The sequence below is a fragment of the Acinonyx jubatus genome, chromosome F2 (assembly GCF_027475565.1).
Source record: "Acinonyx jubatus isolate Ajub_Pintada_27869175 chromosome F2, VMU_Ajub_asm_v1.0, whole genome shotgun sequence".
Classification (NCBI taxonomy): Eukaryota; Metazoa; Chordata; class Mammalia; order Carnivora; family Felidae; genus Acinonyx; species Acinonyx jubatus.
Window position 1 is genome coordinate 33,071,219 of NC_069394.1, and position 15,437 is coordinate 33,086,655.

The 15,437-nt window shown below is 34.0% G+C and overlaps 1 protein-coding gene across 2 annotated transcripts in view; it reads left to right on the forward strand.

Moving 5' to 3' along the window:
* LRP12 (LDL receptor related protein 12) overlaps positions 1–15,437 on the forward strand; it is a 74,333-nt gene that overhangs the window by 25,696 nt on the left and 33,200 nt on the right. Inside the window, exon 2 of one of the 2 annotated variants that reach the window (XM_015078029.3) lies at positions 10,038–10,094. The exons of the other annotated variant lie outside the window; for it this stretch is intronic. Within the exon in view, the coding sequence (XP_014933515.1) occupies positions 10,038–10,094 (57 nt within the window). The remainder of the gene's footprint in view (positions 1–10,037; positions 10,095–15,437) is intronic. 2 annotated transcript variants of the gene reach the window in all.

The following is a 15,437-nucleotide window of genomic DNA, read 5'->3' on the forward strand; positions in this document are numbered from 1 at the left end:
TAGGGAAAGAATAGTCTTTCCATCAAATTGAGATGAGACAACTGGTTAACAATGTGCAAAAGAGTGAAATTTGACCCTTCCCTCAACTGCATACAACACTTAACTCCAAATGGACAGAGACCAAATGTAAGTGCTAAAACTATAAAACTTTTAGAAGATAACATAGGAGTAAATCTTCATGACCTTGGGTTAGGAAATGATTCTTAGATATGACAGCAGAGCAGAAGCAACGAAATTAAAAATAGTTGATTTGGACAGGCTCAAATAAAAAACTGTGCTTCAAAGGACACCATCAAGAAAGGGAAGAGTCAAACTATAGGATGGGAGAAGATATTTGCAAGTCGTGTATCTGATAAGAGGTTCATATCCACAATATATAAAGATCAAAGAACTGTTACAACTCAACAACGATAAAAAGACAGATCCAGTCAATTATGATATAAATATTTCTCCACCAAAGAATATGCAAAAAAAGTAAACACACAAGAAGAACCTCAACATCCTTTCTCTAAATTAGGGAAATGCAAATCTAAACCACAGTGATACCACTTCATGCCGACGAGGATACCTAATAAATGAAAAGATAGACTATAACAAGTGTTGGTGAAGATATAGAGAAATTAGAACTCTTACACATTGCTGGTAGGGGTGTAAAATTGCACAGCCATTTGGAAAACAGTTTGGCATTTCCTCTTAAAGGTAAATGTAAGGCTACCAAAAGACCAAGCAATTCTACTCTGTATATACTCAGGAGAGCTAAAAACATATGCACACAAAAACTTGTACACAAATATTGATAGCTGGATTATTCACAAAAAGTGCAAACAACCCAAATGTTTGTCAACTGACCAGTGGATGGGTAAGCAAAATGTGGTTTATCCCTTCAATGGAATTCTGTTTGACCACAAAAAGGAGTGAAGTACTGATTCATGGTGCAACATGCATGAACCATGAAAACATTAAACTTGGTGAAAGAAACCAGACACATAAAATCACATATTCTGTGACCCCATTTATATTAAATGACCAGAATAGGCAACCCCATAGAGATAGAGACAAATTAGTTGTTGTTAGGGGCTAGAAGAGGACACAAAGAAATAACTGCTAGGGGAGGGTGGGTGATGGGTATTGAGGAGGGCACCTTTTGGGATGAGCACTGGGTGTTGTATGGAAACCAATTTGACAATAAACTTCATATATTGAAAAAATAAAAATAAAATATAGGCAGAAAAAAAAGAAATAACTGCTAATTGGTATAAGCTTCCTTTTGGGGGTGATAAAAACATTCAGCCATGAGATAATGGTAATGGTTGCACAATTTTTGAACATTGTAAAAACCACTAGATTGTATACTTTAAAAAGATGAATTTTATGGTGAAGTATATCTCAATCTGTTATAAGAAGTATAGGTGTATAATTTCTTCCCGTTTTTTTCCTGGAGTTCTGAATCCCTTCATATTTTCTTATTTACTCTTGTGACGCACAGGGGTCACAGTTTGGAACCTTTGAACTCCTATACTTTAGTGTTCCTTTCTGGTGTAAATTGTGACTTCCTACATCAGTGATTCAAGCTATTTTAGAATAAAGAAAATTATTTCCATGAACAGTGTTGCTGAGCATCTCAACAGTAGGATTCATAATTATCTAGCATCTTCTTTAAGGGATCGATTCATTCTCTGAATACTGAGAATGTGTATTTGTTTAGTATTTTTAGTTTGAGTAATAGTTCATTGTCATCATACCCTTATTTGAAGACATTTTAAATATAAAATCTTACTAATATAGTACCGTAGGAAGTTTATAAATAAAAACATTGAGTTTACAAATGTCTGTTAAGGATGTGGTTTGAAAATTATGAAGTACATTTTTATAAAAAGTAATGTTATAAATAATTATTTTACATTTATTTTTTTAAATTGTTTTTTAAGGTTTATTCATTTTTCAGAGACAGAGAGAGACAAAGCGTGTGTGGGGAGGGGCAGAGAGAGAGACGGAGACACAGAATCTGAAACAGGCTCCAAGCTCGAGCTGTCAGCACAGAGCCCCACGCAGGGCTTGAACTCACAAACCGCGAGATCATGACCTGAGCTGAAGTCCGACGCTTAACCGACTGAGCCACCCAGGCGCCCCAATTATTACTATTATTTTAAGTGGCAGATAGGTTTAGGCCAGTTCATAAAAGTCTATAAAATACATAATGAATGGCTGTAATTCAGATTGAAATAATACTTTCAAAATACCAGTAATTAAATAAAGCAGGAAAAATAACTCTATCTCCCAGGGGTTACTTAACTTTTTTTTCCATGAAACATCTCATTATAGGTATTTGTTAAACAGAATGGAACCTCTCTTCAGAAGAATGTACTGAATTTTTCATACACTTTCAAGGGATTCACAAACATCTTAGTTCAGCAAACCTTTGGGAAAAGTGTGTGTATTAGTCTACTTGGGCTTCCATAACAAAATACCACAGACTGGGTGGCTTAAACAATACAAATTTATTTTCTCACAGTTCTGGAAGACTAGAAGCCCAAGATCAAGGTGCCATCAGTGTTGGTTTCTGATGAGATTTGATTTTCTTCTTGGCTTGCAGTGCCCTCATATGACGTTTTCTGTGCACAGATGAAGAGAGATTTCTTACACCTCTTAGAGAAACCAGTGTTATTAGATTAGGTCCCCACTTTATGACTTCTTATAACCATAACTATCCCCCTTGTCACATGGGGATTGGGGTTTAACATATGAATCTTAGGTGACACAATTCAATTTAAAACAGTGTGCTAGTCTGTACCTTACTTTGACCAGACCAAAAGACGTAATATGTTGTAATAGCTTAAGAAAAAAGAGGAGCACGGGGCTGGCTCAGTCAGTACAGCATGTAACTCTTGGTCTTGAGGTTGTGAGTTTGAGCCCCATGTTAGCAGTAGAGTTTACTGTAAAGAAAAAAGATGGGATTGAGTACAGTCAGAGAGCTTAACACCTAAAGATTCAGAAGTAATTAAAAAATATTAATATGCCTTCACAACATTGAACTCTGGAAAGAGAGATAGTCCAGAGAGGTTATTAAGATCTCAGAAATAATTTCTGGTTATTAAAATTCCAAACGCAAAAGGAATGGTGAAGAAATCTAAAGAAATTAAGTGGTTGCTCAATGACTTCAGACTAATTAACATATTCCCAAGATAGAAAGGATATTTAACCAAGAATAGATTATAAATATTACTAATGTAGAGAAAATTCAAGATTGAGTTGAACAAAAAACCAAGAATGGCAAAATGATCTTTGAAACATTTGTAAAATAAAGAATAACACAAAGATATAGAGAACTATTGCTTGGATAGATAGTTAATACTGGTAATGTTTATGTCCCTTCTATCAAAATGTGCTTTTCAAACTGAAAGGATAAGAGTAACCATTTTTGAAAAGCTTCTTGAAGGACAGAGGTGCAAAGATTATAGGAGTTGATTCAAGTATTATGAATAACTTCAAGAATCCTGACTTAGATACTAAAATAATTCCAAGAAAAGAGAGAAGAAAGGTCAGAAGACTGGAAGAGGAAATGCAATTTTGATTTTCCAAACCAGGGAGTGAGAAGCATTAGAATTCCATAAACCAACAACTACCAGTAGTATACCCTAGGGCAGATGATGAATAGAGAATAGAAGAAATAGGAGAATATAGAAGAACATGTAGGAGAGGAAATAAATCTGTAAGTTATATGGATTTGGTAAGAAGAAGGTTGGAGAAACTATTTCCTTTTCTGATTGATAATCACACTAGTAGAAATGTTGGAGACAAATGTATGTTAACTTCTACAAGGGTCCAAGAAATTGTCTTATGGCCTTTGCGCAATTCAGAAAAATTTGATCTGGATACTAGAACAATGAACTTGGGTTGTCCTTCAATGTAGCAGGGTCCAGAAAATCTCTAGGCAGAAAGCTAGTGCTATAATAGAGCTCATCTTAATTTGTTTTCCTTTTCTCAGAGATCATAGTCTTATGTTGCCTGTTGTCCAGGTGTCTGAATTTTTTTCACATGTTTTTTCCACCTTTTTTTGGTTGTTATAGCAGATTTACTGATCCATTACCAATTGCTCTGTCATGAGGAACAGCAGGAGTTCTGTGTCTGAGTTTTTAAATATCTTTTTTTGTTGCTACTAAAAATGGGTCTCTATTTTCTGACTGGCTGTTGTTTGTATTTACAAAGGCTTTTGATCTCTCTATGCTTATTTTATATCCTGCTACTTTACTAATTTTTCATATTTAAATTATTTCTCTGTTGACTGCTTTGGGTTTTCCAAAAAGATACACAATTATATCATCTACAGATAGATGCAGTTTTACGTCCTTTTATGTTTGTAACTGTTTTTCTTGTTTAATTGCATTAGCTAATAGTAATAACTATAGCGGGCACCCCTGTCTTCCATTTCCATTTTTGGCAGAGAAAGAAGTCTCTAGCGCTTCCCACTTGAATAAGAAGCTTGCCAATTTTATTTTGTTTTTGTACGTTTGTTTCTGTTTCACATGTTTTTTTTTTAAATCATTTTCTCAATAGATTGTCAACTCTTTGGGGCAGGGACTATGCCTCTTATGTACTGACCTACCATTCTTTTATTTGAACAGATACGGTCTCAGTATTTCTTATGCGTTATGTTCTGTGCTAGTCACTTGGCAAAACAAAACAAACCTAGCTGTGTCCCATCACCATATCACACCACCTCCCCCCGAACCCTGCTGCCAAGATTAAGATATGATGGGAAATACAGACATTACGCAGAAAACACAAGTGTGGGAAATTTTCAGAAAGTGACAGTATTAAAAACTATAGGAGCCTATAGCAGAATGACCTAACCTAGTACAGGAACATCAGGTGATACGTCCCTAAAGAAATAATATTAAAGGAAAGTCTAAAGAGAAGAGACAGCTGACACTTTTCTAAGAGAAATCCAGTATTTCTGAACAGAAGAAAAAAGAGTGGATCACAAGAGATGAAGCTTTTGCAGTAGTTAGATAGAACTGGACTGTGGAGAGTTTAGTAAACCCTATTAGGATTTTGGATTTTTTCCTTTAATATGGTAGCAAAATAGGAATGATGTTTGCTTTTGTGTGTATATATATATGTATTTATGTTTGATAACTGCTCTCAGTGCACATAGAAAATGAAATTGTAGGATGCTGAGTAGTATATAAGTTACTTGTAAATGCTGCTCATTAAATTTTAAACCAGTGACTTTCCAACATACAAACTGGAATTGCTGTGGCAGGCGGGTTTTAACTCTGAAAGCTAAGTACTATTTTTTTGTAAACAAGAAATACATTCATTCTGAATTCTTTTTAAAAAGTTAAGGAACACAAACTTCTTAGTGTCTGGATTTGAATTTTCAATTCATCCAATTACTAGCTTTTTGAAAGAATTACTAAATTGCTAGAAGCTTTGGTTTTCTCATCTCTAAAAGGAAGTATTGTTTTAAGGATGAGCTGAGGGAAGGCTTGTAAAGCACTTAGGATTTGGCTGGCACATATCTGTCAAATCTTAGCTCTATTTATTAGCTATTCTTTAAGAACTTCAGTTCTTAAATATAAGCACAAATAAACAGAAAATTACAAAGCAATAAGGATGCAGACCATATATTTAGGCATTCTCTTAATGATGACATCCTGCTTATTCAGGTGAGGAAAACACATCTTAGGAGAAGTAGTTTATTTAAGGTTCATGACTAAATAAATAGTAGAGTTGGGGATGATTCCGGGGAGTCTGGTTCCACAGCTCCAACTCACCTCCTTATGTGGCCTCTTTTCTAAAGCAGGATCACTTTTGGAAGATTCTTTTTCATTTGACTGCAGTAAAAAACTACAAAACCATGTTTCGTTTTGGAAAGAAAAATAAATAGAGGAGATTGATAACTTTGGTATTTGGTTAGTGGGACTAAAAACAATCTAAGCCATAATACATTATTTCCTGATTTAGGTGATAATAGCTTTTTCCTGCTTGAAAACTCTTTATTAGGAGTTCTAGTTAATTAGCTGATCCATTAATTAATTAGCTATTAATGTATAGTTATAGAAGTAATGATTTATCAGACCCTGTGTTTTTCTAGTACATGTTACCTCTAAAGGGGACTGCTGTGAGAACATCTAGCATGGCTGCATTTGAACACTGGTTATAGTGAGAAGATAGCATATGTACATTCTTCTGTGTGTGGAGTTTTCTTCTCTTGGGGACTGATGAGGGGCATTAGGGAGAGTGCAGTTTGATTTGTGGGAGCTGTCTGCTTATAATATCGAAATAATTGTGTTACATAACTGTCATCTTTGTAAAAATACTTTTGTAGGATGGCAGTATATGTAAAGTAGCTCACTTACTTCTAGTGTAAATTATAAGAAAGGGGGGGCGGTGAGGATCTCTTTTGCATGGCTGGTGGGAATGCAAACTGGTGCAGCCACTCTGGAAAACAGTGTGGAGGTTCCTCAAAAAATTAAAAATAGAACTTCCCTACGACCCAGCAATCGTATTACTAGGTATTTATTCAAGGGATACAGGTGTGCTGTTTCAAAGGGACACATGCACCCCAGTGTTCATAGCAGCACTATCAACAATAGCCAAAGTATGGAAAGAGCCCAAATGTCCATCGATGGATGAATGGATAAAGTGTAGTCTGTGTGTACACACACACACACACACACACACACACACACACACACACACACACACAATGGAGTATTACTTGGCAATCAAAAAGAATGAAATCTTGCCATTTGCAACCACGTGGATGAAACTAGAGGGTATTATGCTAAGCGAAATTAGTTAGAAAGAGACAAATATCATGTGACTTCACTCATATGAGGGATTTAAGATACAAAACAATGAACATAATGGAAGGGAAGCAAAAAATATATAAAAACAGGGAGTGGGACAAAACATAAGAGACTCAAATATAAAGAACAAGCAGAGGGTTGCTGGAGGGGTTGTGGGACGGGGGATGGGCTGAATAGGTAAAGGGCATTAGGAATCTACTCCCGAAATCATTGTTGCACTATATGCTAATTAACTTGGGTGTAAATTAAAAAGTTAAGTTAATTAGTGAATTAAAAAATTAAAAAAGAAAAAGAAAGGGGAGGAGCCACCTGGGTGGCTCAGTCAGTTGAACATCTGACTTTTGACTTTGGCTCAGGTCATGATCTCAGAGTCCTGGGACCAAGCCCCACATGGGGCTCCACACTCAGCGTGGAACCTGCTCAAGATTCTATTTGCCTCTGCCCCTCTCCCCTGCTTGCCCTCTCTGAAATAAAATATAAAATTAAATTAATTAAATTAAGTTATTTATGTTAACAGAAATAATCATTGATTTTTTTTAACTTCTAAATAGGATTTTTTTAAGGTAGAGTAAATGTATGAGAAATTAGCAGTGTCATGTTTTATGTTTTCAGATATTGTTTATCAGTTTTAAAATCATTAATGTTTATGAAATTAAAATATTTTATAATATTTCAAAATATTTATCAGACTTCCATTTATTTACAAAGGTGGGAAATGAAGTATAATCTCTTCACCTGTGTTTTTAGGAATACTCCTAAAATTTTTAAAGAAATCCACACCTGTTATAACAAATTCAGTCAATGCTGAAGGATAGAAACCGTGTCTTCCTCCTTAATTCCAGTCCCAGGTGTTTTCTTCCACAATTTATATATACCCGTAGACTCTTTAACATATATATAAGTATATATACATATGTATATCATATGCTTATGTAAATATATACATTTAGCTCTGCATACATCATTTTTAGTTAAAATTAGATCATATTTCTAATCAGATCATATTTTAATCTTATTCTGAAACATGTAACTTAATGTGCATATCTTTCCAAGTTAGTACATATAGAATTCATTCAGTTTATTGAATATTTTATTATAAGGTTATATTAGTTTATTCATTTGCATACTGATAGAGATTTAAATTCTTTTTTTTTTTTTTCTATTTTAGAGAAGTTTACTAAGCATTTCGAGATAGGTATTATCTTCTCTATTTTAGAGATGAAAGTAAGACACAAGGAGGTTAGGTAACTTGGCCTAAATTGCACAGCAAGTAAGTAAAGCTGGTGTTAGAATCCTGGCAATCCAGTTCAGAATCCAGTCTTAAATACTACATTATGTTACTCTTTTCTTTCTGCCTTAGTCTACCTACCGAATTGAGGGGGGAAAAAAATCAATGTATGAAATATATTTAATATGAAAACTCTCCTGAGGATAATTTAATATGCTACTTTAAGGATATTGGAAACCTAGGGTCACAGATTACACAGTTATAATTTGTGGTTGTTTCTAATATACAAGTAGAAGGTTTGAACCAGTGCTACTCAAATGTTAATTTACATAAAAGTCTCTGGGAGTGGGGAGCATCTTGTTAAAATGTACCTTCTGATTCAGTAATCTGGGGTGGGGCCTGAGCCTACATTTCTAGTAAGTTCCTGGTGACGCCCGTACTGCTGACCTGTTTGTGAGTAGCAAAACTTTAGGCAGTTTATACAGACCTTTGGCAAATCGTATTGATTTTATTGAATCAGTTTTTACATCATTTTATTTATGGTACCTATTTTTATAAGTTATAAGTGTTAAATAGGTGGGGGTTTCTAGTTTCAATTCTATGTAGCATTTAACATTGCTGAAAATAAATCGTGGTTTCTGTAGTATTAATGTACAATACTTAAATAACTATAATCAGATTTATTTATGTACTAAATACAGCTTACACACCTTTGTCTCCATTTCCATTGTATCATTTTTAATGGAGGGAAACATTTATTTTCATTTTGAAGGCTATCGCTGTAGTTGAGCTGAAAGGTTGTTTTCTGACTATTATTTTCTTCTTTGATAATAGCATATTTTACACAATTACAAAAGTGAATACTTGTTCAGTGCTATGCGCCACACAATGTATCAAGTGCTTAATTGGCATGATTTGACTTCATCATCATGACCTCCCTCATTTATCCATTCATCAGCTCTTCAAGCACCTGCTCTATTCCAGGAACTGTGCATGCAGTGGTGAGCCAAATAAGCAGATTCTGCTCTCCCAGAGCCTAGTATATTGCAGGGTGCTATACAATAATCAGGCAATCACAGGAATGTGATGGTTATGAAAGACAAGTTGTTAATTACCATGCTTGCTATTGTCTCTACTCTTTTCAACCGTCAGAGAGAATTCTACTTTAGCCCTCTAACCTTCTCCCACCTTGCTTCCTCCTCTACCCCACTGCAAGAATTCTTTCTCTTACAGCTGGATTCCTGAGCTGTTGTGATGCCAAATCGACCTAATGATTAGAGAGAGACTAAACTTTACAAGTAAAGATGAGCAATAGGTACAAGAAAAAAAAGAATACCTGAAGGGACACTGTTCACATTAATTGAAGGAGTAAATATCCTCAGCACTTTAAATGGGAGTTTGAGGTGACCCTCAGTAACTTATTTCAGTTATTTTAATGCTTCCATGTGCCCAACTTTGTGGTAAGAAGTGCAGGAAATCAGCAGATACCAAAATAGGGTGTAATTCTGTCCCTACTCTTAGAACCATTAGAATTGTTGATGAGAAGAGGTTGAAAGATTTAGAAGACAAGGCAAGAAAGACATTGTTATTTTTTAAGTACCAACATGTATGACCATTAAGCAGTAAGCGCATTGTGGACTAATTGAGCATGCTCTTGGTGGGATGCTGTTTTGAAGAAGTATGTGATTCTCTTTTCTAATAGTAGTTCTGAGTTCTCTTTTGATAGAATTTTTTTCCTGATATTAATCAGATCTATAAATTTGATCTTCATGTATATAATACCACATTGTTGTGATTTCCAAAATGTTCTGTTATCCCTACTACGGTTATAATTTGGGGCTTCATTGTATTGTTTTGAAGATTATCATAAGAGATTTTAGTTCCTGAACACTACAAGTAGCTCTATGTAGTTGTATTTCTTTTAAAGGTAGAATCCGAAAAAAACTTTATAAATTTTATCTTGGAAATTAGTTTATTATTGTGTTTAATTTTAGGAAATGGTGCTCTTGCAGAACATTCTGAAAATGTGCATATTTCAGGAGTGTCAACTGGTAAGTCATTTTTTTGTAATGTTTAAATTTCATGCATGACTTATATGGTAAATATTGAAAGCCACCTGGTATCTTACAAAGTGATATTTGGCTATAAAAATTATTACTGCTTTTTGCAGCATGTAATAAGGAATGAAGTAACTGGAACATAGAGAAATTCTCATAAGATAAAGTTGATACCTGCATGCCCCTGGATTGATTATACTCTTCCATACAGACGGCATAATTATTTTTTCTTATAAACATTAAACCAAAAAAAGTTAGCTCGACTTGCATTAGTATTTTCTTTCCATACAAAGTTACATGAAATGAAATTTATTAAAATGTAATTTTGAGTCTGTTTCTAGTATTAGAGCCTTAGAAAAGCATTTTTCTTTATTTTTTTATTTGAGTTACTACTATGCATAAAATTGTTGTTCTTAAGTGCACAATTTATGTTCTTAAAAAGCAACCCAACAACATATTTGTATCTGTGAAATTCAGAAACTTGTTGAAGCAAATGCACTTTTTCCCATTCATCTAAGCTTTTATAACTTAATAATTACATAAAGGTCTATTACTATTATAGTTTTCGTTCTTAACATGATTTCCACAGCCTTGTTTTCTTTTTTGCTGTGTCAACTATAATTACTTAGGAGAGCAAAATCTTTTATTGTTGCATTTAGTGAAATAGAATTTCTTACCATTGTATTAATTATATTATTATTTCCTTTTAGTCTTGATAAGTTTTATGTGGTTAAAAAAATTATACTTTGTGTATTTATCAATCTACTGATTGATTTCCTCATGTCATCTTGTCCTTTGGTTATTTTTTCCTCAGATGAAGTAAAACAGACAGTTTTCTCTTTGGTTTTATGTCTGATTTTATATTCGAAAACTTAGTAGACTTAGGAGCTCTAAGAGTTTGCAGAGCCAAATGCATTGACAAGTGTGGTTTTCTGAAAAATGGAAGTGAGTGCCTTAGTTTGTTTCACTGTTCTCTTGTCTTTGAGTTCTGTATGATTTTCTACACATCAAGCAAAAATAAACTTATTTAAAAAATGACTTTGATTTTGTCCCTTTTTCTATTTTGAATAGCTAATGAGAATTACGATTATTTTTCCAAAACATTGAGGACCATGTTAATCTTCCCGGGTTACCATAACAAAATACACAGACTGAATGGCCTATGTAATAGATATATTTATTTTTGCATAATTCCAGATGTTATAAGTTTAAGACCAAGGAGCTAGCAGGGTTAGTTTCTGGTGAGATCTCTCTTCCTAGCTTACAAATGGCCACCTTCTTGCTGTGTCCTCTCATGGCATTTCATCTGTGTTCAGGGAGGTCCCTAGTGTCTCTTCCTTATCTTATAAGGACCCTAAGTCCTATAGGATTACATCCCACCCTTATGGCCTCATTTAACTTCATTTTACCTCCTTAAAGGCTCTATTTCCAAATACAGACAAATTGTGCTTAAACAAATGAGTTTGACGGGGGACCCAATGCAGTCCATAACAAGGACTTCAAAGGATTTTTTTGTGTGTAGGTTCTAGCTACTGATATTTATTGTATTTGAAATTAAAACTGAGAAATTATTTTAAAATGCATTAATTTATTTTCAAGTAATAGTAATGAATCTATTGCATGTTTACATTAATAAAATAATTCTATAAAAAATGAATTTTCAAGACAAACATCAGTAAGAATTTATAATTTTGCAGTCTTTAAAGAATAGCTTAAGGGAATATAGCTGGATTTTTAGATGTGTAGAAAAAGATCTGTAGAAAAGACTGCTTTCAGTCTTTTAGTATGTTATTTTGTTTGACATATATGAAGACAGTCCAGTCTCACACTGATGTGTAATTGGTAAAAGGAGGAGTATTTTTAACAGCCTTGTCAGATAATTTTGAATATTCTTCTTTGCTATTATACCAAAATTCAACAATTTGTAGTTCAAAGGTAGTTTCAAGTGGAATCTGAAACCATTGTAGTGAACTTTTTATTCTCTGTTACAGAAAAACCCAGTTGTCCTTTCTTGCCCTTGGGATGGGATTTTCTTTTACCATGCATTATTTTGTAATATGCAGTAGTAATTTACAAAATAATTGTTTTCTGAGTTTTGCAGATTCATATGGAGTATGAGAGCTATGGAAATTTCGACAGATTTAGTATTAGGCTCAGAATTTTGCTTCATTTCATCAAGATTAGATTCTACTTCATAATTTTTATGTTTGCTTGAAATTAGACTACGAAGCCACTAAGCTTTGATGTTTGTTGGACATCAAAATTACCCTTAAATAGATTCCTATTTGAAAAAAAAAATCAGCTTAAAAATTCAGCACTTAGAATATGTAGTTTTGCATATATTAATTTTGTTTATTTTCTTTTTATCTTGTTTATTTTCTACTTCTGTATTTCAGACATATATTTAGAAATGTGTATTCGTTTGCTGGGGCTGTCATAACTAAGTACCATAAACTAGGTGACTTGATAGGTTTATTTTCTCACAAATCTGGAGGCTAAAATCTGAGATCAGTGTGTTGATAGAGTTGGTTTCTTCTGAGGCCTCTCTCTTTGGCTTGCAGGTGTCCATCTTCTCCATGGATCTTCACATGGTCTTTCCTCTGTGTATCTGTGTGCTAATCTCTTCTTATAAAGGCACTAGTCATAGTGGGGCCTGGGTGGCTCAGTCAGTTGAACATCCGACTTCGGCTCAGGTCATGGTCTCACACTCTGTGAGTTCAAGCCCCGCATCAGGCTCTGTGCTGACAGCTCAGACCCTGGACCCTGTTTCAGATTCTGTGTCTCCCTTTCTCTCTGACCCTCCCCTGTTCATGCTCTGTCTCTCTCAGTCTCAAAAATAAATAAATGTTAAAAAAATTTTTTTAAATAAATAAATAAAGGCACCAGTCATATTGGACCAGTCATGAGAGCCCACCCATATGACCTCATTTTAATTTAATTACCTCTTTAAAGATTCTGTCTCCAAACCCAGTCACATTCTGAGGTACCAGAGGTTAGGACTTTAACATAGGAGTCTGGGGAGGGTGACACAATTCAGCCGATAGCAAAATGTGTATTTTAATGAAATGTTTATGCATCAAATTTATACATCAATAAAATGCTTAATTTCAGAGGTCAGTGCAACCTTATTAATGGTTTATTGTTTTTCCTGAAGGTTGTTCTTATAAAATCTTTCTTCTATGTAAAAAGAATAATATGAAATCTATTCCAGTTATCCCATTAAAAAAATAAATGGATGCTGTCTCAAAAGGTGCCCTCAGATACAGATTCATTGTGGTTTTGCTTTGGCCAGTGTGCAGCTATAGAAGATGTAATACTTGGTATTACATCTCTGAATTCTGTGCATCTCTAGGTGAAATGAGAGCTCCTTCAGCACTGGTCTAAATGGAGAACTAGCCTTCGGAAGAATCTCTAAATGTAGGACTCGCTTCCTCTTGAGACCAGCAAGCAGCAGAAGCGGCTTCTGCTTCATCCCTGCTCTCATATTACCTCTGCTGCTCTCTTTGATGGTGCTCCGTGCTCTTGTCCAGTCTAGTTCTGTGCTTTTTGGAAATTGTACTGACAGTTTTAGAAATAATTTTAATTTGCCTACAGTTAGTGTTTCCACGTAGTTAATTGTCCAAATCAGAACACTTTCAAAGTGAAAAGTAACACTATTTTTATTATTCTAGTACTACAGACAAAACCAGGACTGTCCCAGACTGTGCAGGATATAAGGTCACTCTATGTGTGGGGCGCCTGGGTGGCTCAGTCTGTTAAGCATCCTACTCTTGATTTCGGCTCAGGTTATGATCTCATGGTTAGTGAGATCAAGCCCCATGTTGGGCTCTGGGCTGACAGTGTGGAGCCTGCTTGGGATTCTCTCTCCCTCTCTCTCTGCCCCTTCTTTCCCCCGCTTGCTCTCTCTTTCTCTCTCAAAATAAATAAACAGCTGTTTTAAAAGTCACCCTATGTGTAATGAATTAAGTTTCATTTAACATGTATTAAAGCTCCTGTGGACCTTGTGCCAAGAAGGGTGGGAATAAGAAATGAGTAAAACATTCTTATCTCAAGGAACTTATTTTAATGAAGGAAGTAGATATGTACAGAATGCACCTGTAATGTTGTATTAATGTAGTATCCTATAGTGAATAATAAGCATATTAATTGAGAAAATGAGTTTATGAAAGACCTATTTACAATATGTAGTGAGTAGTAAATGACAGTATTTTTCATATTTCATTATGAATAGCACTAAGTACTTAATTTTATCTTATTAATATGAATTTTGAGAATTCATATGAATTATAGGAATGATTTAATTTCTGATTGGCAGTGTATTTTTGGTTCTTAGGCTTCAGGATAATTTGTTTCTATTTCCAATAATTCTATTCATTTTTGTCTTCCTCCTCCTCAAATCTTTGCCCAGAGACAGAAATCTTTGTCCTTTTGCTGGTTCTTATAAGTATTGGCATAAGAAAACATAAATTATCAAAAAGTATATATCAGATGATTTTAAAATGGGGAAGCATTACTGGATAAAATTTTATTTTCTATACATGTTTTATTTAGAACTTTTCATGGTCCAGAATTTTAAATCTGCTTTCATATATACAATAGAGGAAGGAGAAAGGCAAATGGTATTTTTGTAAATCTAATAATATGTGAAAATCATGAAATTATATCATATGAACTGTCAAATAATTTAATTGTATATGTTGATAGAGTAGAAATACTATTTCAGTGTTCTTTTTAAAAAATGTGTAAATCAAATGTCTCCTGTTCTCCTTTAAATGTCTAAATCTTTAAAACGGCTAACTTAACTGCTCATTTGCATAGAATGAGACATTTCTTAGGTGAGATTGATTAATAACAAGATCTTTACGTAAGTTAAACCAGTCTATTTGACTTTTTAAATTTGCCTACTTTAAACTTTATGATCTGTGATATTTATTTCAATCATAATAATTCTACAAATAATTTGGTTATGCCCTCCCTATTCTTAATTACTTCCAAATCAAGGTTTTTGTTTTCATAAATTTTACTTACTCATTATGCAAGGTTCATCAAACATTTAGAAAAACATGGAAAAAGAGCAAGAAGATTAAAAAAGTCACCCATTAACTCTGCTTATTAGTATAATTAATAATAGTATTTTATTTCATCTGTCCTTTTTCTGTACATATATTAAAAATAATTGTATATGCATTTGAATTATAACTAATTTTGTCTCTTGCCCTTTCTGTTGAACATTTTATAGAATACATTTTTTCATAACCATTATTTTAATACCTGTATAAAATTCCCTTCAGTGGCTATGTTGTAATGTTCTTAAACATATCGGTGGATTGTTTCCAG